At 38.4% G+C, this 25,028-nt stretch overlaps 1 protein-coding gene across 7 annotated transcripts; it reads left to right on the top strand.

The window, feature by feature from the left end:
- Positions 1-4,164: 4,164 nt before the first annotated feature.
- LOC114478069 (histone-lysine N-methyltransferase SETDB1-B-like) lies at positions 4,165-24,718 on the top strand. 7 transcript variants are annotated; one of them, XM_028470874.1, is made up of 25 exons: positions 4,167-5,935; positions 7,736-7,939; positions 9,350-9,516; positions 9,618-9,667; positions 10,557-10,683; positions 10,779-10,949; positions 11,057-11,258; positions 11,352-11,425; positions 12,190-12,380; positions 15,586-15,715; positions 15,822-16,017; positions 16,448-16,561; positions 16,683-16,974; positions 17,072-17,333; positions 17,971-18,061; positions 18,143-18,259; positions 18,453-18,622; positions 18,769-18,993; positions 19,066-19,227; positions 20,515-20,645; positions 20,867-20,886; positions 22,342-22,460; positions 22,543-22,799; positions 22,889-22,977; positions 24,434-24,718. In XM_028470874.1, the coding sequence occupies exons 1-25, from the start codon at positions 5,370-5,372 to the stop codon at positions 24,549-24,551; spliced, it is 4,245 nt and encodes a 1,414-aa protein (XP_028326675.1). In that variant the 5' UTR covers positions 4,167-5,369; the 3' UTR covers positions 24,552-24,718. The 7 variants fall into 7 exon arrangements, with proteins under 7 accessions (XP_028326676.1, XP_028326671.1, XP_028326675.1 ...); XM_028470873.1 differs by having other exon boundaries at positions 4,168-5,935; positions 22,342-22,463; XM_028470871.1 differs by having other exon boundaries at positions 4,168-5,935; positions 16,680-16,974; positions 22,342-22,463.
- Positions 24,719-25,028: the final 310 nt, after the last annotated feature.

Genomic DNA, 25,028 nt, shown 5'->3' with positions numbered 1-25,028 from the left:
TCAACCACTCTTGAAAAGACTGTACACAAACACAGGAGTTAAAAATGCACATACACACTACGGCCTTTTACATGTTAAGGGTTATTCTCAGGCTTTGCTAAAGAGTGTCTTTTTTTCCTCTTAAGTAGATGGAGGGATGTATTTTGTCTTTTTAAACTGGTAAATAAAAATACATGAATGAAAAAGAGGAATATACAAGCACAGGAATCTTTTTAGGACTTAACTGCACGTTAATATCACTCAGTTTTACATCCACCGCATGTTTCTGCATGTCTGAACAGCTTTCATTGTGCACTTCGTACAGTGCAAAGACAGTATTGCGTAAAAACATGGTTTTCTGCTAGAATTTTATCACTATGTAAAGTTTTTTTTTTTTTAATGGAGCAATTTATTTTATTATATTTTTAACATTGCTGCATGCTAATCTTTAAGGTGCTCCCTGGAAATGATGACTCTGCTTACTTTGCTTACATGTACCTACAAACTGTGTGTATGTTTGTACAGTAGATCCATGTAGCAGGTTTGGTCCCATGACTTCCTGTTAAGGCAGGTGATTATTTCACTTGATTTTTATTAACAGAAATCATAAGAAAAAAGCAATAAATAGCAAACAGGTATTGTGTACTTTTAAAGCCATTCTTTATTTTCATTGTTGTCCTTGAATATTTTAATTTCCAAATGGAAAAAGTGGCAGTAAATTTAGGTTTTGATTGAGTTGTTTTATTTCTTGTTAGCTATTCGTCACCCTCCTCTGGTTGGTATTTTAATGGTTTAATCAGGGTATTCAGGATTTAAATGGAATCAACAGAGCTAAGTTTTAAACGATGTTCAGGTGAAAACATCCTGTTTTTGTGTTTTGTCATTTTCCTTGGCATAAAGACTGAATCTTTGCCAATTTGTGGTTTGTTTGGAGAAAAAAAAAAAAAAAGAGTAGCATGTGAAATTATATTATTTTGGTTAAAAGAGAAATTATTTCTAGTTTTCTGTCATCTCATAATCATTTCATTTTGAACCCTTTTAGATCATTTGTCTAATTTCTCTCCTCCCAATGGTTTGTTGTCGTTTACTTACTGTAAACGTATTGGTTGCCATGTTCCCAGGTTCTTTTCCACTCTTAGAAACACGATATATAAATGTAATGTATATGAAAATTTAAAAAACAAAGATATGTTCCTTCTTTTGTATTAAATTTTTATTGCCAAGTTCACTGTGTTGCATTTCAGTTTAGTTCGTCTTTTTCATTGAATCAATATGCCAAATATTGCTGATGGGGCAGCTGGTCTCAGGTGTGTTTAGGGGTCATGTTTACACTCCTAAGTCATGTTTGTGGCACAACATTGAGCTCTCCTGTCTGATCTTTTCTCATGTGTCGCTCTGTTGATTTTACCACAGTGTGTGCGTTTGTGTTAACTTAAGAGCTGTAATCTGAATGTTTCTTTGTCGTATCAGTTTCCAAAGCCTCTTAAGTAGATTGGCACTTAGCGACGCATCCCTTTTCTCTTACTTACCCTTCTCTTTTACAGCTTCTTAAAGATTCTTTACTTTTATTTTTCTTAAAAGACTTGACGTGGCCTTGTTTCCCGTGTGGATGGGTAGAGTAATCCGACAGTAAGCAGCACGCAGATAAAATTTACTTAGTCGATTTTTAAAGTTTGTCCAAAGGCAGTTTTGCTGCGGAGAGATCTGCTGTCCCTGGTATTGATGTCACTTTTGTCCTTAAGTGCTCTCCTGAGGCAACACCTGTGAGTTCTAATCTCAGGAAAGGCCTGATCGTCACCAAACTCCTTATCAACTATTCATGGACAACACTGATATACTAAACCAGCAAAGACAGCCATTCATCAACTTGGAGTAAAGTGAAGCTAGTCGATACTAAATAGATGGAGTTAAAGGATGCCATTGATGGAAGTTATGTAGATGAATCTCTTTTTCTGGACTTGTTGCTATGGATACACCGCTACCACCTGTGTCCAGGCTGGAGGTGGATGTGGATCTTGGGTTTGCCCTTTTCTTCTTCTTCCTGCTCTGCTTCTTTTTGTTGGTGATCATCATCCGCTGTGCTCAGAGAGTGCTGGACCCTTACAGAGCCATCTCCATCCCCACGTACCAGGAAGAGCAAACAGAGGAATGACACGTTCCTCCATTACAGACAATAATATCCTTTAAATTGTTGGGACATTAAAGCTGCTATCAGGAGTTTCTGAGAAACGTCTCGATGTCCCGCTCTCAATAGCTCCACTTCCTCCCACGGCCTCTACCAGAAGCCATACCTCTACTTTTCTACACGTGCATCGCAGAACATAACAAGGTCACATTGATATAGATCTATGGGTCAGGTAAGAGCCAAAATCATATTTACCTGTTTGCGCGGCCTTGTTTCCGTGCACAGTTCTGCATTCACTTTGATTGACAGTCTCAAAAACGGGAAGTCAAAGCCCATTGGCTGGGCGCACTCGGCGATCGTTTCCATTTGTATAGGGGTCTATAGGACGAAGGAGGGATTTATATGCATTAATGTATATGAATAACCACTGGCAGTAGACCATAGTAAAAGACTAGTTAGGTATTTTTTTGGATTTCAAAAGAATCCTACATTAACAAAGATTACCCTGCACTGGGTACTCAGTACCCTTTACCCCCCCCCCAGTCCGACGCCCCTGCAGGTGAGTAATTATGCATTGACTGTTTATTATATCGTCTTCATGTATCAACATTTGTAAAGTTTGTATTTCACGTTGTAAGGTAATCTGATTTAGCCGGTAAAGGCTCAAGCCTTTAGTACTATTCATTTGATACATGTGTAGAAATGATACGCTTAACCTGGGGTTCCCAACTCATGGGTCGGGATCCGTAAGAGGGTCACAGGCTTTTGTGTTTTGAAAGAATTATAATTAAAAAAATCTTGTGGTTATATTTTTAAGGTTTGACTAGTGTGTACATGAACAAGCGGGTCAGAAAACGGGTGGATGGATATGTGTGTTTAAGTGCTGATCAAGTTGTTCGGAAAAAAGTTTATTTTTTTGGCAAAATTTTGTAGCATTTGATATTAATTGTATTCCTAAAATTATCATTTTTAATTCACTTTTGAATGTCCCTTTACTGTGCTTTATTTCCCTCAATTTTAAGAGGCATCATAAATATGAATTTTTAAAAATGATTGTTTTTACCAGTATTTGAGTCATGGCTTGTTGATGATTTCCAATGCAAGTGAAAGCTTTAGCTCTGCTTCTACATGCAGCTCATCTCTTGTTCTTTTGGAAAATTGTCTCCAAAAGGGAGATAAATATCCAGTCCCCACCCAAGCCACCAAGCTATGATTTAGGAGGCTGTGCTTTGTGCTGAACCGCAGAGAGCAGAAGGATGAGATGACTCAGAATTCTTGGAGAATCGCTCCATTATCCCACAACAGAAATCTACTCAACTCAAACAAAAGCAAATTGCTCTCCTTTCACTACTAATAGAGCACAGATGTTTGGATGTAGTTGATACAAAACATATGTACCATAGTCTTATGTTTTGCAAAGACTTTCGTGCAAGTTGTTCATTTAGAGATAAACTCAATAAGCTTGAAGCTTTTAGGTTTCACAGTCCTACGAGAGAGGTTTGGCAATGACATATAACACAGTAAATCTGCACAGGGCTGTGCTAAAAAACAAGCTTTTCTTTTACTGACTACTGTTGATTAATGGACACATCTCCAGATGAGAAAGTAATGGATTACAAGTATTCACGTTACTGTAATTGAGTTGCTTTTATGGGTACTAGTACTTTTTTTTTTAAAGTGTATTTCTAAATCAGTCATGTCATTTTACTTGTGCTAAAGTACGTTTTTACTGAGCCCCAGACATGACGTGATAAAAGTTTTAAAAGAAGTAAAGAAAATATTACATTTCTACACACAACAGTTACTGTGTAAATTCATATTTTTTGTGATTATTTTTTAATTTATTCAACATTGAGCATAATCAATGTCTTCTCTAGGAACACACACACACACACACACACACACACACACACACACACAGAAATGTTTTTATCACAGATTTTTTTTGCAGACAAATTTATTATTTTTTACAAATAATTTTTTCACAGATTTTTTTTTTTTTGCGCACACAAAATCTTTTTGACCCTAATTTGATCCCATACACACCGCCCTCCGCAGAGTTCCCTGTTGAGAAAACGTGCGCTCCCTATTGTAGCTAACGTACCCAGTAGCATTAGCGCGTTAGCGACAGGCAAGATGGAGGGCAGTGAAGGGTGAGTTTGGGCGCTGTGTTAGTTTTAAATTTACATTTTGGTCTTTAAAGGGGAGCAGAGTCCAGGGACTGTGCTGTGTGTTTACTTGAAATCTGTGTTTATTGTCATCACGTGAAACTCCGTGCTTATGCTAAGCTAACAGGCTACCCAGCTCTTACCCGTGTGCAGCCCTAACGAATGGTTTTTTGAAATAAAAATCTATGAAGCAATGCAGCTTTAAATGTACACACAGACTGCAATTCTAAACGAGCACGCACTATTTAACTCTAGCAGTGTTACTGCAATGGTCCATAAGCTAATAAATATCAGTGATGCTGATAATATCACTAGAAGTTGATGGACAGCGTCATCCTGTTCACTATTGTTTCAGCTAGCTTAGTTGTGAGTGGCATTTCATTCCATCCATCACCGACCATCACTGTGTCTGCAGGCATCAACATAATATCAGGAAGCTGCTGTATGTGCATCCCAGCACTACGGAAGCTTATTGCATTCACTGAGGGGAAAAAACTTCCGGTTTTTCTTAAATGATGAGATAAAAAACAAGTAAATTTAAAAAATGCACCGTTTTTCTGTTTTTATATGAAATATTTTACGTTTTTCTTAGTTGATGAGATTAAAAACAAATTGCAGTAACTATCCGTACGTGGCCGTATAGTACAGATTACCCCATATTGGCCAGTTGAGCTCACGTGAGCGCCCCTCATTGCCCAGTACTTCTGTTTGCTGTTAATACGTAGATTCCTAAGCTACATTACGGACTAACTATTCCTAACTGTTACCCTAACCTGCGTTACGGACAATCTAACCCTGACCGTAATCCTAACCATAAACCACGTTACAACCTAACTAACCCTAAAATAGCACCGGGGGTTACTCGTACGGCTATGTACGGATAGCCACTCCGTTTAAAAAAAAAAAAAAAAATTGGCCCTGTTTTTATGGGTTATATGCACAGTGAGACGTAACATATTTCCGGTTGAAAATAAGACCGATTACGTCCTTCCTGTCTAGCTGTCGGACAGTCAAAACATTGAGCCGTCACACTTTTGAAACGTGTTTTTCACAGTTTAATTTTATTGTGCCTGTTTGTGTGGTTGTCTCTCTACACAATGACATCCAAAAGGACGAAGTTTACCTTCCAAAAAAGAGAAGATAGCACATCAAGATACCACTGTTGCGTCCCTAAGTGTACAACTTCAGCTAGATGTAATTCTGTTTTGAGTTTTTTTACATTCCCACAAGAGGATGAGCTGCGAAAGAAGTGGATCGTCAACATCCGGAGAGATGTTCCTAGTGTGATTACAAACCACACTAGGGTCTGTAGTTGTCATTTCTTGCCAGCTGACATGAAGGAGCCATCATATCCACAAGGGCGTCGGCGTTTAAGAAGTGGAGCTGTCCCTGTTCTTTTTGAATGGAATAATTATTCCCTTCCTGCCTCTCGTTCTGGTGTTTGGGAGCAAAGAGAGCGACCAGACTCGAATGTACCATATCCTGACCACAACTACTGCTCCTCTGCTGAGCCGGGTGCATTGGACTTAGCCCTCAGTGTTATAGAGGAGGTCCGGGCAGAAAACGCTGCGCTCCATAGACAGAAGGAGGAGATGGCCATCAGCAACAAGTTTGGCTCGGAACGATTTGCTGCTTCAGATGAGGACATTAGGTTTTATACAAGGTAAGAAATGCTATGAAAACATAGCTGTAGCTGTTAAAGTAGCATTTGCGCCTAGCTAAACATAAAACAAGAGGAGCAACTCTGAATAAACGGGAACAATTATTTGTCAGTGAAAGGCCAGTAGCTTTATTCAACTATTGTTGAGTTGCGTGAGATTAATATGAAAACTATAATTATTTGTTATAATACAGAACCGTAAGTTCTTTCTCGGTCTCCACTCAAACGTGGGAGGGGAGGGTGTATATAGCCCATTCAGAAGAAAAGGAAAAACATTTCCTAAAAAAAACAGGGCATTTTTTTTTTTTTTTTTTAATTTATTTTTAACTCATCAATTCAGAAAAAACGAAACTTCAGTGAATGCTTATGTACTGCACCGTGCACACTGCATACATGTAAATAATAATTATAAACTGTTTGTTTCTTGTTGATCATATGAATAGTTATTATGATACTTGCATGTATTGTGGATACTGCAGTAAATGATCATAAATGATAGTTTAAACTTTAAACACTCCTGTGTGTGCTCACATCATAACAAGAGGTTCCTGTTAACCAGAGCCAGAGCTGCTTGTATTTAATTTATTGAATATTAGCGACTAAAGAAAAGAAGGTAAAACAGAGAAGCAGGTAGGGCTGCACACTTAATCAAATTATAATCGTGGTCACGATTAAATTACAGACTGGCTATCCCTACGTAGCTGTACGGACAACTCCCGGTGCTTTCGTAGGTGGCCCATGACGTTCTTGGAAGTCATGTGACCATTTCGTACATTCAAATCAGAAGAAAAAATGGCTGAACAAGCACAAATTCACGATGGCAAGAAATTCAAATCCACTTCAGAAGGTTAGGTTTCGGGTTAGGGTTAGTTAGTCTGTAACATGGTTTAGGGTTAGGGTTATGGTTAGGGTTAGTTAGTCCCTAATGTAGTTTAAGGTTAGTTAGTCCCTAATGTAGTTTAGGGTTAGTTAGTCCGTAACGTAGGTTAGGGTTAGGGTTGGTTAGTCCGGTACGTAGTTTAGGGTTAGGATTAGTTAGTTCGTAACGTAGTTTAGGGAGAGATTTGGGGTTAGTTCGTCCCTAACGTAGTTAAGGGTTAGGGTTACGATTAGGGTTAGGTTTAGCTAGTCCGTAACGTAGTTTAGGAATCTACGTATTAATAGCAAACAGAAGAACAAGTACTTAATCACATGACCTATCATGTCGCCTAAACTGGCCAATGAGGGGCGCTACGTATGAATAGAATGTCAGTATATTAATACGGCTATGTACGGATAGCCACTGCCATTAAATTAACCTGATTATAATTCCATTTAATGCTTCATTTTGCACTGTAAACTGTACACATATTGTTTGTTTAAAAGTAGTGCAATAAGAACACAGATTTTTCCGTAATATGATAAATAATTACGATTATAATTGTGATTAAAATATTGATCAAAATAATTGTGATGGTCATTTTGGCCATAAGCGTGCATCCCTAGAAGCAGGTGTTTGAAAGAACATTTGCTACTGATTCTGTGTCTTGATTGGAAAATATTTTCTATTTAAGTTTATTGATATCCAAGCAACATTGATCTTCCCTTCATATTTAGTCCATACATCACCAGCTTCCTAAAATCCATCTGCATTGTTATTTATTTATTGGTTGTAACTTTTGTTTTTACCTGAACATTTTAATTCTGTAAAAATCTGTTCCGGCTGATGCTCCTTGGGTTGTATTCCCATAATCACATTCATCTGAAATGTTCTAGCTGTCATTTGTACCTATTGAAATATTGCATTTTTTTTTGACTCATCAGAATGGAGGTCGAAGACTGGGACTCCAGTTTGAAGGAAGAGCTGGGCATTTCTCTGGAAGAGCTGAATAAGTGGATCGATGACATGGTGGAGAAGAGCGAGATTGTGCAGAAGAAAAAAGCAGAGCTGACAGAGCTGAAGCAGTGGGTGGAGCAGAAAGAGGAGGAGAAGGAGAAGACAGAGAAGCTTCTGAACGATGCCAATCAGTGAGAAATTATTCAATATCAATTAATAAATACTACACATGTAGAAGTGGTTGTCAACACTGCTTAATAGGTAGAAGGTTGTTGGTTCACCACACGTTTTGTGGGCGAAGTTTGCTAGTAGTTTCCCCTTTAAAATACATGTTTTTTTTTTGGGGGGGGGGGGGGGGATAGATGACTGGTGAATTTGATTCAAATTGATTTAATTTTTTTGGTGCCTGCATCATAACTGTCGGGGTGCAGATTGTAAAGTTGCTCATACTAAAATAAACTGCAACATTTGGTAACAAACCACGTTTCAAAAATGTATGTGAATTTTTTACGTTACTTTTGACCAGGTCTATAGCAATATTTGTGACATTTGTGATATATTTTTCTGTAAAAATATGTAAATGTTACATTTAAATGTTAAATGTAAATATTACATTTAAATGTAAATGGTAAATATAAATCTAAATATGTTTACATTTAGATTTAACATTGACATTATATTTTTACGAGAAAAAAAAATATCACAAATTTCACAGATGTTGCTGTAAATCTGCTCAAAAGTAACGTGAAAAAATTCACATACGCTTTTAAACGTGGTTTAAAAATTAAAAAATTGCTTTTAATTTTAGCATGCACAACTTTACAATCGGCACCCCATATTTATGAACACTGATGCTATCCTTATTAGGAGTGTGACAATATCTCGATACGGTGATATATCGCGATATTTTTCCGCATGGACGACTATCAATATGCTCCCGCTAAGTATCGATTTTTTTTTTTTTCCCCCCAAAACTTTTTCTGCTTTTTCACTAAAATGTGCTGGTACGTCTTCACAGAAATGTTGTCACTGTTTGTTGAAGGAACCAATATTTTGTTTACTGGAATATTGCACTATACTGGTGTCACTGGTAAGAAAGAACCTATTTTTTGTTTACAGAAAGCACTATTGGAGATACTTATTCATTTACATTGGCATGTTGACACTTATTTACAGAAATGTTGCACTAAAATAGTGTCACTGTTCATAGGACACTTTTTCAATTTATTGTCTTTCAGAGATTTAAAATAAAAATTTTCTTGTTATGTCATAGATTATCGTAGATTGATTTCTGACCAATATGTCGATAATCGCAGTATCGTCATATCGTGAGCTTTGTATCGCGTATCGTATCGTGAGGTACCCAGAGGTTTCCACCCCTAATCCTGATCCAGTGGACATGTACACAATTCAATTTGATTGAAATGAACACGTTCAGCTGTAAATTCTACTTTGAAGCGCTCTGTTTATTTCATAATATGTATGGTTTTAGATGTTATTTAAAAGTGGTGAGTGTTGATGTAATATAGTGTTTGTAACACTGTAATTATTTTATGAATTTATAAAGCTGAAAACTCTCTATCCTTCCTCTTCCCTCTCAGGTCTGTGTTAGAGTGTGAGAAACTGGTGAAGGAAACCTACCGACAAAACGGTCTGGTGTATTTGGAGAGCAGCTCAGAGGACGAGGGACGTGGCGAAGGTGTTTTGTCCTCTGAGGTCATCGAGATAGACGACGATGATGACGATGACGTGATCGCTGTTGGCTGCTGTAAGCTTGTGCTTTAAAATATTTTTATATATATATATGTGCAGAGTTTATATTGATGAAAAACTTTTGTGCAAACACTCAATTTCTCTCCAACTTTTCAGTGGTTCCTCCAAAACCAAAACAGCCTATCCCCCCCACCAAAGATCCAGAGGTAAGAGCATGATGATTAATTATATTTTAACATCCATAAACAGAACTTGTCTTGGCCCTTGGTAGTTTTTATATGTGGAAAATTTACTCAGATTTGAACAATCAATCTTTTCATTTACTACTAGCTCTTTCTGTGTCTATAATTATGGTTGTCTGAACAGTTTCAATAACATTTAAATAAGTATTTTACTTTTTCTGTAGTGATGTACTGCTTTTAGTTTATCTATTTTTTGACATAATCTGTCCAGTAGGGGTGTAAGAAAAAAATCTATTTTTTAAAATCATGTTTTTTAATGAAAAAATAATTTAATTGTGCTAACATATGTATAGCATGTAAAAGCCTGGTCACTTGGTGCCAGTGGACCAAATAATCACTCCTCAATGCATCTTAGCTTGGAAGTTGATTGCGCTTTTTTTTCATAAAACTTTTATAGATATAGTATGTGGTTGTTCTTTAATAAAAAAGTGTTTCAGAATTTAACAGAATATGTTGTAGAAGCAAAAGTTAAACTTTGAAAAATGTAATTTGACAGTTTGTTAAACAGACCACTTTTTTTAATATTGGTACTTGAATTACAGTTATTTACCATTTACGTGTTCTCGCAAGTAAAAAAAAAAAATTGAATAAATTGTATTTCATACCATTTTGTACTTGTAAAGGTGAAATTTGTACGGTAATGAATTTTTTTGATTAATTAATTTGATGTTGCTATGAGTATCATATTGTTTAATAGTGGGATATATGGTATTGTGACATGCAAACTGTGAATCGTAACGTATCAGATTCATGGCAATGCACACCCCTACTGTCCAGTGATAAACTGTGAATAATTGAGATAAACATTAGAAAAGCGACTGGGTTTGTTACATATTTACACTAATCGTTCCAGCTGAAGGATACCTCTGCAGCTCTGCAGAAAACCTCCCAACAGGTTCAGAAGTTGGTTCACATTGTCAACAAGTCCTCCTCAAACACCCACCTGCTCCGGTCACCCGCTCACACTCCAGCTCAGCCTGGTGAGCACCCACTGCCACACCCCGACATGCTACGTGTCCTCTGGGTTTTTTGTTCCTCTGATACTGATGATGCCTGTGTTTCATCTTTCCTTCAGGTCATCTAAATGCACCCCCAGCAGTGTTTGTATCCCAAGTGCCATCGCAGTCAGTGACACAGCCCAACCCCAACACTACTGAGGATGAGCTTACAGTGGGGATGACCATTCTGGGAAAGAAACGAACCAAGACTTGGCACTATGGCAGCCTTGTAGCTATTAACTCCATTGGTGTGTTACTGCTTTCAAAATTTATAGAATTCATCCTATTTTAAATACATTTTCCATATGTATTGTGTGTATATATATATATATATATGTCGCCTGTGTGTGTTTAGGTAATAATGTCCACAAGTACAAAGTCAAATTTGAAAAAGGCAAGAGTCTGCTGTCTGGGAATCATGTGGCTTTTACCTACAACCCCATCCTGGAGAGCTTGTACGTCGGCGCTCGTGTTGTTGCCAAGTACAAGGACGGTAACCTGGAGTGGCTGTATGCTGGAATAGTGGCAGAGATGCCCAACAACAAGAACCGCATGAGGTGGCTCCCTTAAAATCTGAATGGATAAAAAGTTGCCGGCTAACTGTTTTGAGTTTTTAATTAATGTTTTTTTTTTTCTTCTGTTTGCCGCAGGTTCCTTATCTTCTTTGATGATGGTTATGCTTCATATGTGATACTACCGGAGTTGTACCCCATTTGCAGACCACGTGAGAGTTATATCTATTTCATTTCCTTTAGTAAAAAGAAGCCTGGATCAGGTCACTTAAAGAGTACCTAAATTCCTGCTTTTTGCTGACCTGCCACTAGGGAGGAAATAAAAAAAAAATGGCTTGATTCTGCTACTACTACTACACACAGTACATGTCCCACAAGCATAAGCACACAGCCCCACAGACGCTATAGTACTCACAAACAGTTCCTGCTCTACTCTTACCATGAGCCTCAGAACACTGCGGCCTTGCACACACACACAAGTGAGAAGTACATGCACATTTGCGTGCACGCACAGAGACAGACAGGAATACACACACTGTGTCTGTACATACACGCACAGCTTGATGAATCCTCTGATTTGACCAGAATCTGCTCTTTATAGAAGCACAGAGTCAAAAACATCACCACATTAACGCTCAGAGGACTGGAGTTCCTCATTGAGGCTGTCAATCAATGCACACTGAGGGCTGTTATAGGAGGAAACCCTCCTCTCAGATATTATAGGACGGGCGGGGCTAAGAGTGAAAGTTTTTTCCACCAATAGTAAAATTAAATTGTAATAGCCGGCGTTCAACCCTTAGAGGCCAGTAACACTGACATTTTACAACTAAAATTAAAATACTTTTACTAAAATGTAAAAAGTTGGACTAGGATCAATCAACAGCACTACTTAATACCCAGATACATATTTATTCAGCTGAAAAAAAGTGGATTTGGGGTTTAGTTACTCTTTAAGTGAGCATTTACTCTTTTTCAGTGAAGCGCACTTGGGAGGACATAGAGGATGCATCGTGTCGAGACTTCATTGAGGAGTACATCACTGCGTATCCCAGCAGGCCCATGGTGCTCCTGAAAGTCAGCCAGATAATAAAGACAGAGTGGGAGGGAACCTGGTGGAGGAGCAAAGTGGAGGAAGTTGATGGCAGCTTGGTCAAGATTCTCTTTTTAGTAAGTTTGATATATCTGTTTTGCTATTGACACACTGACCGGGTCATTTGGTGCCCTAGGCGAGAGTGGACTTTGGCGCCCCCTCCAAAAGAAAAAAGAAGTCCATATGCAGCGTATTCACATTTATTATTTATTTAAAATGTAGAGACATCGTACTCTTGTTTTTTCCACCATTGACTAAATGTCTGTGGTGATGGCGTCTCTTCCATCTTCTCCTTTAGGGAATGTGAAGTCTGATTTGACCTCTTAAGGTCCGCGACTAACTAACTGGGTCCTCACTGTATCAGGTGGTGGTGTAGGTCAGCAGGGTCAATGGGGGCAGCTTTGACACATTCCCAGTCATCGGTTGAAGCTGATGATGTTGGATTGTAACAGTGAGTCTGCTGGTGCTGGTTCCTTCTCCCGTAAGAGAATGAAACATACACACAGACATCTATAGATACATTAATAATGATGATTTTAGTTCAGTTACAAAACCAACGTTTTCTATTTTTAACTGCTGTGAATGTTCACTATGACCTGTAAATGTAATGCGTAAACTCAGTAGGATGCAATGCACAATATATAACATGTTCAGGGTCCCCACAGTCATGAAAATCCTGTTAAAGTTATGGAGAGAAAAAAAATGATTTTCCAGTCTTCAGAATGAAATACTGTATAGTCTATTTTATTTTAATGTTTAAAATAGATTAGTGATAAACAGAAATTCGGGCCACCAGTAGAATCTTCTAAGTTCAGGTTTATCACCAAAACTCCAAATGATTTAATCAAATCTTGCTAAATCTACAACATTGCACAGTTTTTAGCTTCAGCTACAGTTTATCACTGACAGCATATACTGTAAGAGACAGAACTCATAATTGTCCAAGTTGATCTTTGTGGAGCAATGTTACATTTTGTAAATATCTCCTTAATATTATTATAAACAATAAGTAAAAACATTCTCATTCAGGAAGTAAGGAAAAATCCAAAGTTTGACTGATTGTTTTTTCCGAATTCAATGTACATTACATACAGTGGGTACGGAAAGTATTCAAACCCTTTTAAATTTTTCACTCTTTCATTGCAGCCATTTGCTAAAATCAGAAAAGTTCATTTTATTTCTCATTAATGTACACTCAGCACCCCATCTTGACAGAAAAAACAGAAATCTAGAATTTTTTGCAAATGTATTAAAAAAGAAAACAGGTCATAAGTATTCAGACCCTTTGCTGTGACAGTCATATTTAACTCGCATGCTGTCCATTTCTTCTGATCCTCCTTGAGATGGTTCTGCTCCTTCATTGGAGTCCAGCTGTGTTTAATTAAACTGATTGGACTTGATTAGGAAAGGCACACACCTGTCTATATAAGACATTACAGCTCACAGTGCATGTCAGAGCAAATGAGAATCATGAGGTCGAAGGAACTGCCCACGGAGCTCAGAGACAGAATTGTGGAAAGGCACAGGTCTGGCCAAGGTTACAAAATAATTTCTGCAGCACTCAAGGTTCCTAAGAGCACAGTGGCCTCCTTAATCCTTAAATGGAAGAAGTTTGGGACGACCAGCACTCTTCCTAGACCTGGCCGTCCAGCCAAACTGAGTAATCGTGCGAGAAGAGCCTTGGTGAGAGAGGTAAAGAAGAACCCAAAGGTCACTGTGGCTGAGCTCCAGAGATGCAGTAGGGAGATGGGAGAAAGTTCCACAAAGTCAACTATCACTGCAGCCCTCCACCAATCGGGGCTTTATGGCAGAGTGGCCCGACGGAAGCCTCTCCTCAGTGCAAGACATACCGTATACACAACTCTTTTATTAACATACAGTGCATACGGAAAGTATTCACAGCACTTCACTTTTCCCACATTTCGTCATGTTACAGCCTTATTCCAAAAGGGATTAAATTCACTTTTTTCCTCAAAATTCTACACAATACCCCATAATGACAACTTAAAAATGTTTGAGATTTTTGGCAAATTTATTAAAAATAAAAAACAAAGAAATCACTTGTACATAAGTATTCACAGCCTTTGAGATCAAGCTCAAAATTGAGCTGAGGTGCATTTTATTTCCACTGATCATTCTTGAGATGTTTCTACAGCCTAATTGGAGTCCACCTGTGGTAAATTCAGTTGATTGGACATGATTTGGAAAGGCACACACTTGTCTATATAAGGTCCCACAGTTAACAGTGTATGTCAGACCACAAAACAAGCATGACAGGATTGTCTTAAGGCACAGGTCTGGGGAAGGGTACAGAAAAATTTCTGCTGCTTTAAAGGTCCCAATGAGCACAGTGGCCTCCATCATCCATAAATGGAATAAGTTGGGAACCACCAGGACTCTTCCGAGACCTGGCCGTCCCTCTACACTGAGTGATCAGGGAAGAAGGGCTTTAGTGAGGGAGGTGACTAACAACCCTCTGCACTACTTTCATATATACGTAAACTCAAAACAGAGAGGAATTAAACTTATAAATTCACGCCTCTGTAATTGTCATTATTCATATCAGTGGTTGCTTCCTTTCACAAAACAGTTAACATAACAGATAAACAGTTTACATGCAAGAAACACACACATGCATATACACATACTTATATATACACATAAATATACAAAAAGATAAGTTACCAACAATGGCAAGTACTTTAGATCACAATCTATTGTCAAGCTCTTATATGTAACAGTTTTATTTTATTTTATTTTTTTTATGTATATATTTCATTCTTATACTAAGAACACCTACATTGTTCACCTAGATACACCCTTTACCTTTATAGTCTATATATATGTTTATTATTATTATTTTTAGTCACAAAAATCACCGCTATTGTTATAGTTCAGCGTCTTCAAGCACAAATGTCTTTTTAGCACTGTTATTGCCTTTTAATATTATTAACTTTAGATATACTCCCTGTAAAATTCACTTTCAGTAGTTGATAATAGAATAAGACTTAATTACTTTTATGATTACTTTTTTTATTTTTGTAAGATACACCCCATTACATGATAACATCCTGACACCAGCTGATGCCTCAGATTTTGTTTCAATAGTTTGAGTTTGTTTTTAATCCAAGTGCAAAATAAAATATTAATGTGTGAAATGACATTTGTGTCTGTCAAAGTAAAATTTCTCATTTTAAATAGCTTTGTTTACTGTTTCCTGGTAAAATTGTGTGTTGCAACGACCACTGATATTTGTTTCTCTTCGTGTCTGGGATTGATTAGGATGATAAAAGAAGCGAATGGATCTACAGAGGCTCGACCAGGTTGGAACCAATGTTCAATCTGAAGTTAACTTCTGCAAACACCCATGAGAAGAAGCTGGCTGGACAGCAGAGGAACAGACCAAACATGGGTAACAAAGCTCTATAATGAAACACATGAATGCATTTACACACTTGGTCAGTCAGTCCTGGTCTGTTTATCTGTTTAACTTGTTGAACATTGTTTGCCATCTTCAGGCGCTCTAAGGAGCAAAGGCCCAGTTGTTCAGTATACCAGTGATGGACAAGTTGGAGCTTCCCCTTCCCCCATCAAAACTCCTCAGACGCCGCCCGGCCATATATCCCTGACAGCCCAGACTCAGCAGCGTCCTCTAACCCAGCATTCCACTCCCAGCCTAGTGCCCCCACAGCCTCAGCAGTCTGCTCGTGTTGAGTGAGTGACCTCGCAAAGCAAATGATGTGCAGTCTGTGCAACAGTTTCTGTGCTTTCTAAATGTTTAGTGATCATTTTTTAAGATTTTGAAGTAGCCAAGTTCAAGGGCTAGTGTTTAAACTGTTATAAGCTATTTAATAAGTGAATAAAAACATTTTATGCCATTGCCCTTTTGCTTTTTAGCTTTGCTTTTCTGAGAATCAAAAGGTTTAACACAACAAATAGAGTAAATACATATTTTAAGACTTGACCACAAAAAATACGTCTGTATCAAATTCGTTTTTGAAATATTTTTTATCTCAGTAGATTTGAAATATCTCTATTTTAATTATTCACATATTTGCCTATAATGTAAGTTCCAGGCAGCTTTGACATAGGCTTTGGCTTGGTTGTAATCTACTGAGTTTGTTGAATTTTTCTGTTTTTTAAGGAATAAACATCAAATGGCAAAGAAGAGTACATCTCCTTTTGTCCCCGGGGTTGGAGGCACACATGCTTCTAAAGTCATGCAGTCTCTCAACACCAGTACCAGCAACCTCACCAGGTGAACTCAAACTCAACTTACTTAATGACATATTTTGCTTCTTTGAACAATGATGTCACAATCTATTGTTTTGTATTGATATTTACTATTTATTTTTATTCTTTTTGTTTTTATACAGCAGTGTGAGAATGTCGAGTGCCCCCAGTACTTCTATTGCCACTGTAACACAGCTGCACCAGAGACAGCTGACGCAGAGCTCTCCTCCAGTGACCGTCATGACCTCCATCCCACCTCAGCCTGCGTACCGCGCACCGACCGACCGCATCTTCTACCTGGCACACACATGCCAGCCCGCTTGTCTTAACCGAGTTCGGCCACCGAAGTCAGACTTCCACAGAGGGAAGAACCCGCTCCTCACACCTTTGCTCTATGATTTCAGACGTATGACAGGTCGACGTAAAGTCAACCGCAAGGTAAACCTCAAGCAGCAGCAGCAGCACAAAGGAAGTGGCTTTGTTTTCCTTTTTTTGTGTGTTTTTAAATCCCTCTTTCACAATTTCTGGCCCTCAGATGTCTTTTCACGTCATTTACAAGGCTCCATGTGGACTTTGCCTGCGTAACATGGGGGAGATTGAGCACTACCTCTTCCAGACTGGTTGTGACTTTATATTTTTAGAGATGTTCTGTCTCGACCCTTACGTCCTCGTGGATCGGCCCTTCCAGCCCCAAAGACCCTTCTATTACATTCCAGACATTACCGGGGGAAAGGAGGACATTGCACTGTCCTGCGTCAATGAGATTGATACCACGCCGCCTCCCAAAGTAGCTTACAGTAAGGCAAATTACAACAATACAACTTTGTGTCCCCTATTAGTCTGTAATTTACTTCCTGTTAAATGTTAAGATATCAAACTTTTTATTTTTTATTTATTTATATTTTTTATCTATATTTACATTTTCTTTGTTTTATATAAATTATATAAAAGTATTTTAATCAGAAAAAAAAGTTCTCGTTCTTGAGGTGGAAAGAACGTGTGTTGGCTGAAGGTGTAATGGCACGAAGGACAAAAAAAGTGATCACACGTGGCTGTGTTAGTTCAACATTGTTAAACATAACTGATGATGTGTCACATCAGTCAAAACGCAAATAACATTTAACACAATTTAGATCTCAATATAATGTTTAAAACGTCAAATTTTAGTATTTGACAGGCTTGTGTTTTGTGACAAAGTGCATCATATCGTTGAGTTCATTGTTCAAGCATGAGCACAGTATGCCAATGGTAACAGATGTAGTGCCACAGCTGCACAATCACTCACCTACTTTAAATTTCTTACAAAGCTTTGCAGATCAAATTTGGCCCAGAACAACCTGCAAGAGCTTGAAATGATCTGTTCTAGTGACATATTTTGTGAGAATTTTAGCAATAATCCGCAGACACAAAGAGCACCTTTGTTTCTCCTTCAAGGTAAAGAACGCATTCCTGAAGACGGCGTGTACATTAACACCCGCTCAGAGTTCCTGGTTGGCTGTGAATGTACTGACGGCTGCAGAGACAAGTGAGTGTTACTCCTCAGTATTTTTAAAACCATCAACCTCAGCCTTGGTTGGTGTTTATTCGTTTTGTTTCCGTAATGCAGGTCTAAATGTTCGTGCCACCAGCTGACTCTTCAGGCTACGGCTTGTACTCCAGGAGCACAGGTCAACCAAAATGCTGGTTATTTGAATAAGCGACTGGAGGAGTGCCTCCCCACAGGGTGAGACATTCTTACACCCTTCATTTATGGTTTAGTGGTTTAGTGAGGTGAACTACCAGAAGGCCAGTTCACTTTCACTCCTCATGAACTCATAGAGGAAGGTGCTTATTTTCAGCTGCTCAGACTAATTCTGCACTTAGGAAAGGAAAACAGAGAAAACAAGGAATTATAGTTTCTCTATTTTCCGTTTCAGGATTTACGAGTGTAATAAAATGTGCAAATGTTGTGCTAATATGTGCACCAACCGGCTGGTGCAGCATGGTCTGCAGATCCGTCTCCAACTCTTCAAGACTCAAAACAAAGGCTGGGGCATCCGGTGTTTGGACGATGTGGCCAAGGGCTCATTTGTTTGTATTTATGCCGGTGAGGAAACACTTGTTAAACCATCAGTTCAGCAGTGGAATAGAAAACAACACATGCAGGCCTCTTAACACCTGTTTTCTAAACGACTAGATTCATTTAATTACATGATGATCTCATTATATTTCCTGTTTGTCTACTTTTTTTAGGTAAAATTCTGACTGATGACTTTGCTGATAAAGAAGGTCTCGAGATGGGCGATGAGTATTTTGCCAACCTGGACCACATAGAGAGCGTGGAGAATTTTAAAGAAGGTTATGAGAGCGATGCTCACTGTTCAGACAGCGAGGGAAGCGGCGTTGATCTGTCCAAGATGAAAATCCAGCCATCAGCTTTAGTGGGGGGCAAGTCTGGGGCGCAACGGGCCAGGAGAGGTGAGCTTACTTCAGAAACCATTGAGAACGTGACGGTCCGTAACTGGTCTGTAATCTTTGTACCTTTGTCAGCTCAAAGCTCCTCAGGCGACAGCAACGATGACGACGACAAAGACTCAAAGAGCGAGGAAAGCGACACCTCCGACGACACGTTTGTGAAGGAAAATTACTTTAACTCCAGCTCTGTGTGGAGGAGTTACACCACACGGGGACAAGCCAAGGGCAATAAGGAGGGTGAGTGTAGTGCAAAGAAAATGAGCTTTGTTGTTGTTTTGTGAAGGCTTTCATAACGCAGCTCTACCTACGGGTGTGCATTGCCATGAATCTGACCATACATTTCACGGTTTGCATGTCAAGATACGATATATCCCAATATTAAACAAACGATATACATCGCAATATATCGTGATATCAATAATTACAAATTTCAGTACAAAATTGTATAAAATACAATTTATTTAATTTTTTTTTAAACTTCAGAAAACAAGTAAATGGTAACTAACTGTAATTCAAGTACCAATATAAAAAACAAGTGATGTGTTTATCAAACTGTCAAGTTACATTTTTCATTAAAATGTAACTTTTGCTTCTACAACAGATTCTGATTCTGTTAAGTTCTTAAATTCTTTTAAAAATTTACCACATGCATCTATAAAAGTGCACGGTATGTTTTCTGACAATGAAGTTCAATCAACTTCCAAGCTAAAATGCAATGAGGAGTGAGGTAGTTTAACAAGGTCTGATGTGGTTCACTGACACCTAGTGACTGGGCTTTTACGTGCCATGCATATACAGTATTAGCACAATTTTTTGCATCGATACGTTTATTGTGCTGTGAAATATCACAATATATTGCCACATTGATTTTTTTCTAACGCCCTTAGCTCTACCTTCCTTGTGGCTGAAATGTTTTACTGTGTTTGTGATATTCATTCTTTCTCTGCTAATTTTGGGCTGTTTCTTCTGATTTCCCTCCTGAAATCAGTCCAGAAGTAAAGAGTGAAAAACTCAGACAAACTGTTGCATTACATTCTAACAGCATCTACAGATGGAAAGTGTTTGGTTAGTCAATTTTGGCAATAGCTTTCAGGATGGAAACATGGCATGTGGGTTCATTTCGTTCAGACAGAAAAGTGATCGATTTCAGAAAGCAGAGAAGGTAAAGTCAGCTCAGCAAGGAAAACTCAATTAAAATGAGAGAATTTGTACTTTGTTGAAAATAGCGTCCATCAATCCATAATAGACAGATATTACTTGGTATGATCATATTAGCACTTAATAGGATGGATGTTGTGTCGACAAATGTCAATTTCCAGTTTTGACTTGAAGAAAATCTTTTTACCTGAAATCTAAAATTGTTCATTTTACTGACTCAGGAAATACTGACAATTAATACAATATTGATCAGATTCTCTTAAAAAACAAAAAAAAAAAATCAGTCCTTAGTAATAATGTTTAAATATTGAGGTTCATCTCTCTCTCTCTCTCCCTCTCCCTCTCTCTCTCTCTCTCCGCCATCAGGGAGCCAGGACAGTAAAGACGGAATAAACCCATCAACCGCAGCAGCAGACGGTGGAAAGCCACTGGCAATGCCAGAGGAAACAGGCAAAAGTAAAGTGGCTTCCTGGCTGACGAGCCAGGGGATGAAGAAAGTGAGTAAAGATGGCACAGAGCAGTAAAGAGTAATGTTTCACAGGACAGAGGTTTTAGTTTCAGACTGTGGGGCATCAAGCTGTGCTCCAATAGAATCATTGCAAAGTCTTATAGTGAAGTAAAGATGTAATATTACAGCTCATGCATTATGTATTTGGTGACTTTATTATATGTAATAAAGTTTTATGATTGCTCTTTGTCTCCTAATTTCCCTTCATAGGATGCTGGAGACAACAAAAGGTGAGTTGAGACACAAATTAAGGTTAAGTAGATAAAATGTAAAAAAAAAAGGCAATTTCAGTGCACTGTAAATGGAACTTCGGTTGATACATCAGAACAATGCACAGGAAGAAGCCTATAGGTTTGTCAAGTCCTACCCACATTCTTCACCATTAACAAATGCGAAATCCAATAAAATATTCGAAATGGACAATACAGATAATTAATATTAAGAAAAACAGAACAAAAAACCCCCAAACAAAACACTCACAAAAAAAACCCAAAATGAACAGGCGCCATTAACATTTGTGAGATTTACGTTCTCCGTCCTCATTTCTGTACTTTTCAAATATATATCTTTTGTACATTTCTTTAAACTGTATTATATTCATACTTTGTTTCATCGTTTCGTCCAGAGTTTCTGACAGGGGGGCGGGTATACAAACACAGTGACATCCTGCCAAAATGTAGTTTAAAAGAGCCAGAGAAGAGCTATTCTATACATCAAATGGCAACTTAATTTAGAAGGTGAGGTTGGATTAGTTCGGATTTACCTTAAAACCTATACATTTTGGGTCATTAATTTAATATATTTTGATGCATATATGATATTAAAGCTGATATCCAGAGTTTCTGAGAAATCTGTTTATGTATCATTCTTTTGAAATGCGAAAAAATGCCTAACTAGTCATTTACTATGATCTACTGTCGGTGGTCATTCATATACATTAATGTATATAAGTCCTGCCTTCATCCATAGGCCCCTATACAAATGCAAGAAAGCGCTGACTTTGCTCAGCCAATAGGCTTCGACTTCCTGGAGCGGGCCACTGTCAGTCAAAGTGAATGCGTGTGCACCGTCACAACAGCAAACAGGTATCACTGAGCAGCATAGCGTTATGGAGGAGCGCTCCGAAACTGCAGTTAACAATTCCTTGATTGCTTACTTTTCAACGGTGGAGGGACTTGCTGCTTTTAACAGGTTTCCGAACGCACCAGGATTTGGCGACATTTCTCATGGGAAGGTAATAAACATTTTAATCAAAAGTTATGGCAGTCTAGTTGTCATTGTAGTTATGCGACTTTATGTTTTGCAATGCGCGCGCACAAACGTAGAGGCGTGGCTTCTGGTAGATTGGCAGCTGCAGGGGAGGAAGTAGAGCTTTTGAGGGCGGGACATAGAGACATTCTCTCCAGATAGCAGCTCTAATGCATTCCCATCACTGTAACCTAATATATGGTGTCACCATCAATTGTGACTATTTTTATTTCATAAAAACCTCAAAAACTATTTAATTTATTTCCCTGATCGTCGTGCTACGACAGGCGACACCAGAACTACAGCTGAAGTCTCGATCAGCAAATTGCAGAGTGACTTTTGTGACATGCTGTAACCACACTGCTTACATTCCCTATTGATGATACTCAAGCACACATGAGCTCTTCTGTTTCATATATATTATTTTGTTTTTGCAGTCAGCAGAAGGTTGAACCTGGAAAGAAGCCAGATGTGATGACTCTCTCCGACAGTGACGATGTTCAGACCATCAGCTCCGGATCTGAAGACAACAAAGACAAAGAAAAAGCTCCCACTGGTGGTAACTGGCTAATGATCACTGGGCCTAGCTCTACAGCATAGATAGTTTTCACTCTCCTCATCATCTTTTATCTCCTCAGGTGTGACTAAAAAGCAAGTAGCAGTGAAATCAACTCGTGGCATCGCCCTGAAGACAGGCCATGGGATGATGGTGAAAACTGGGGCCTCCACAGGCGGGACGGTGCCAGGCGGGTTAGGAGGGAAGAGTGGTCAACAGGGCCAGACGAGTGGAGGCGGAGACAGCACCAGCAGAAACACCCGCCTGTTTTTCGATGGCGAGGAGTCGTGCTACATCATCGATGCTAAGATAGAGGGAAATCTAGGGCGATACCTCAACGTAAGAGCATCTATAAGAGCTCATGCTGTTGAACTTTAGAAAACCTATGATCTCACTCACCATCCTGTTTTTTTTGTGTGGCTTTACAGCACAGCTGCAGTCCAAACCTTTTTGTCCAGAATGTGTTTGTGGACACACATGACTTGCGGTTCCCCTGGGTGGCATTTTTTGCCAGCAAGTGAGTTCTGTTACTTATTTACACATCCTTCATAAAATCTATGAGCCTGTGGTGAGTCAGTGTTAAAAACATTCATTAAAACAGGCTGCATTGGTTTTTCCAGGCAGTAATTATAGTGGAGAGAAGAGATGCCTTTGGATGGCGCTGCTGTCATATCAATACAAACTCAATAATGATCTGCATTGATTGGCTTTGGCTTTTATTTATGAGTGAAAGATGCAGACTTTTTACCTTAAGACTTACTGTCAACTTTAACATACTCCCTACTTAAGAAGGCAATGTTCATTATTTGTAAACGCAACAGTTTGACTCACAATTTCATATCTACAGCATAGTTAATTTCAGACCATTTGATTGTCGTCTCTTAAACCTTAGAACACTATCGCTGAAATTAGTAAGACCACCATTATCGCCGGGTGATTACCCAATATATTATACCCTTTAAAAAGTAATTATCATCAAAATATAACAATACATGACAACTTTGTGTTGTGTTCTTTCATTTTCAACTGTGCCATGCCTAGCAAAATGAAAAAACCTACCATGGGTGGACTCTAAAAATATTAACCAAAATTACTGAAAAATTGGGAATGTAAGAACAAATTTTTTCTAGAAAAAACTGGAAACTTAATCCTTGGTCCACCCATTTTTGCGACATTTGAGGCTTCCCTGGTGAAGCGGTGGCCTAGTGATTAAGCAAGCGGACTTGTAATCGAATCTCACCCGGGCCATCACTGTGGGATGTTGAGCAAGTTCCTTAACCCCCATCTGCTCCCCATGCGCCACACCGTGGATGCCCAATGTCTTCCTCAGGGATGGGTCAAATGCAGAGAACAAATTTCATTAATTTGTAAAACATATGTGATGATAAATAAAGGCGAAAGCCCCAATTTAATCTGAAGCATCGTCTCTTTGACACATGAACAGTTGCAGGAGAGTGGAACGAAAAATGGCATTTTTTGATACAGTAAAAATTATCATCTGACTAAATAATTTTTTATCACCATATGAATTTCTTTGGAAATCACCACTTATTGATATTTATTTACAAATTTTATTTGACTAAATAAAAATGACATGGAAATTTCATGACCACTTTTACTTACTTTATTTTTTAGATGCAGTCAGTACATACAGTGTAGTAATAATGGGACACTGACACTATTGCTGGCTGAAAATGACCTGAACGTGTGCCTGTAGGTAAAAGTGGGCTTTGTAGCAGAGGAACATCCACACCTAAAACATTAGAGAAGATGCTGAAGCTTCCCCAGAACCTAAAACACTCTGACAAACACAACTTCATGAAAATAATACGTTTGCTCAGGTGAAAATCACCTGGTGATAGTGTTCTAGAGTTAATGATGCACCTTTTGACACGAGCCAATGTTCCAAACTTTTTCTTTCAAATCTTCTTTGTTAAATGTTGCTAATGTGTCGTGCTTGTGTGCTCGTGCAGGCGGATCCGTGCAGGCACAGAGCTGACCTGGGATTATAACTATGAGGTGGGCAGCGTTGCAGGTAAAGTGCTGCTGTGCTGCTGTGGATCCACCGAGTGTCGAGGACGTCTGCTGTGATTTATTCAAACCTCTTCCCTGTCAAGGACTAAAGGATCATTTTCACTACTGTAGCTATGTTTAGTTTGATTTTTTTTAGCTTTTATTTTACTGCTTTTTTTTCATTTAATTGTTTTCATTCATTGTATGTTTCTCTACCCATGAATAAAATGGTTTTGTTTCTTAAATGAAGGAATTTTTTGTGTTACTGGCCTAGAACAACCATCGACTGTGGATTTTTTTTGTTGTTTTTTTGTGTGATATCACTTTGTGTGTGGCTTTTATGTTGTCTTGTGTGTTTTTGGTGTTTGTTATTGTCTTTTATTGTAATTTTGTGTATTTTCCTGTCTTTTTGTATGATATTGTTGTCATTCTGCATGTGTGTTTTTGTTTTGTGTATTTTTCTCTCTGTATAATATCATTTTGTGTGATATTGTCATTTTTGCATGATTTTGTGTGTTTTTTGTTTTGTTTTATGTCAATTTACTGGGGAGGAAT

This window comes from Gouania willdenowi, chromosome 16 (assembly GCF_900634775.1).
Source record: "Gouania willdenowi chromosome 16, fGouWil2.1, whole genome shotgun sequence".
Classification (NCBI taxonomy): domain Eukaryota; kingdom Metazoa; phylum Chordata; class Actinopteri; order Blenniiformes; family Gobiesocidae; genus Gouania; species Gouania willdenowi.
This window is presented reverse-complemented; position numbering and strand designations above follow the sequence as displayed.

What these genes read in the sequence shown, in the direction of transcription:
- LOC114478069 (XM_028470868.1), top strand. Translation starts at nt 5,370, where the DNA reads ATGACATCCAAAAGGACGAAGTTTACCTTCCAAAAAAGAGAAGATAGC. An exon ending in GACATTAGGTTTTATACAAG is followed by an intron (nt 5,936 to 7,735) that starts GTAAGAAATGCT and finishes TTGACTCATCAG; the next exon opens with AATGGAGGTCGAAGACTGGG. An exon ending in GATGCTGGAGACAACAAAAG is followed by an intron (nt 20,887 to 22,341) that starts GTGAGTTGAGAC and finishes TTGTTTTTGCAG; the next exon opens with TCAGCAGAAGGTTGAACCTG.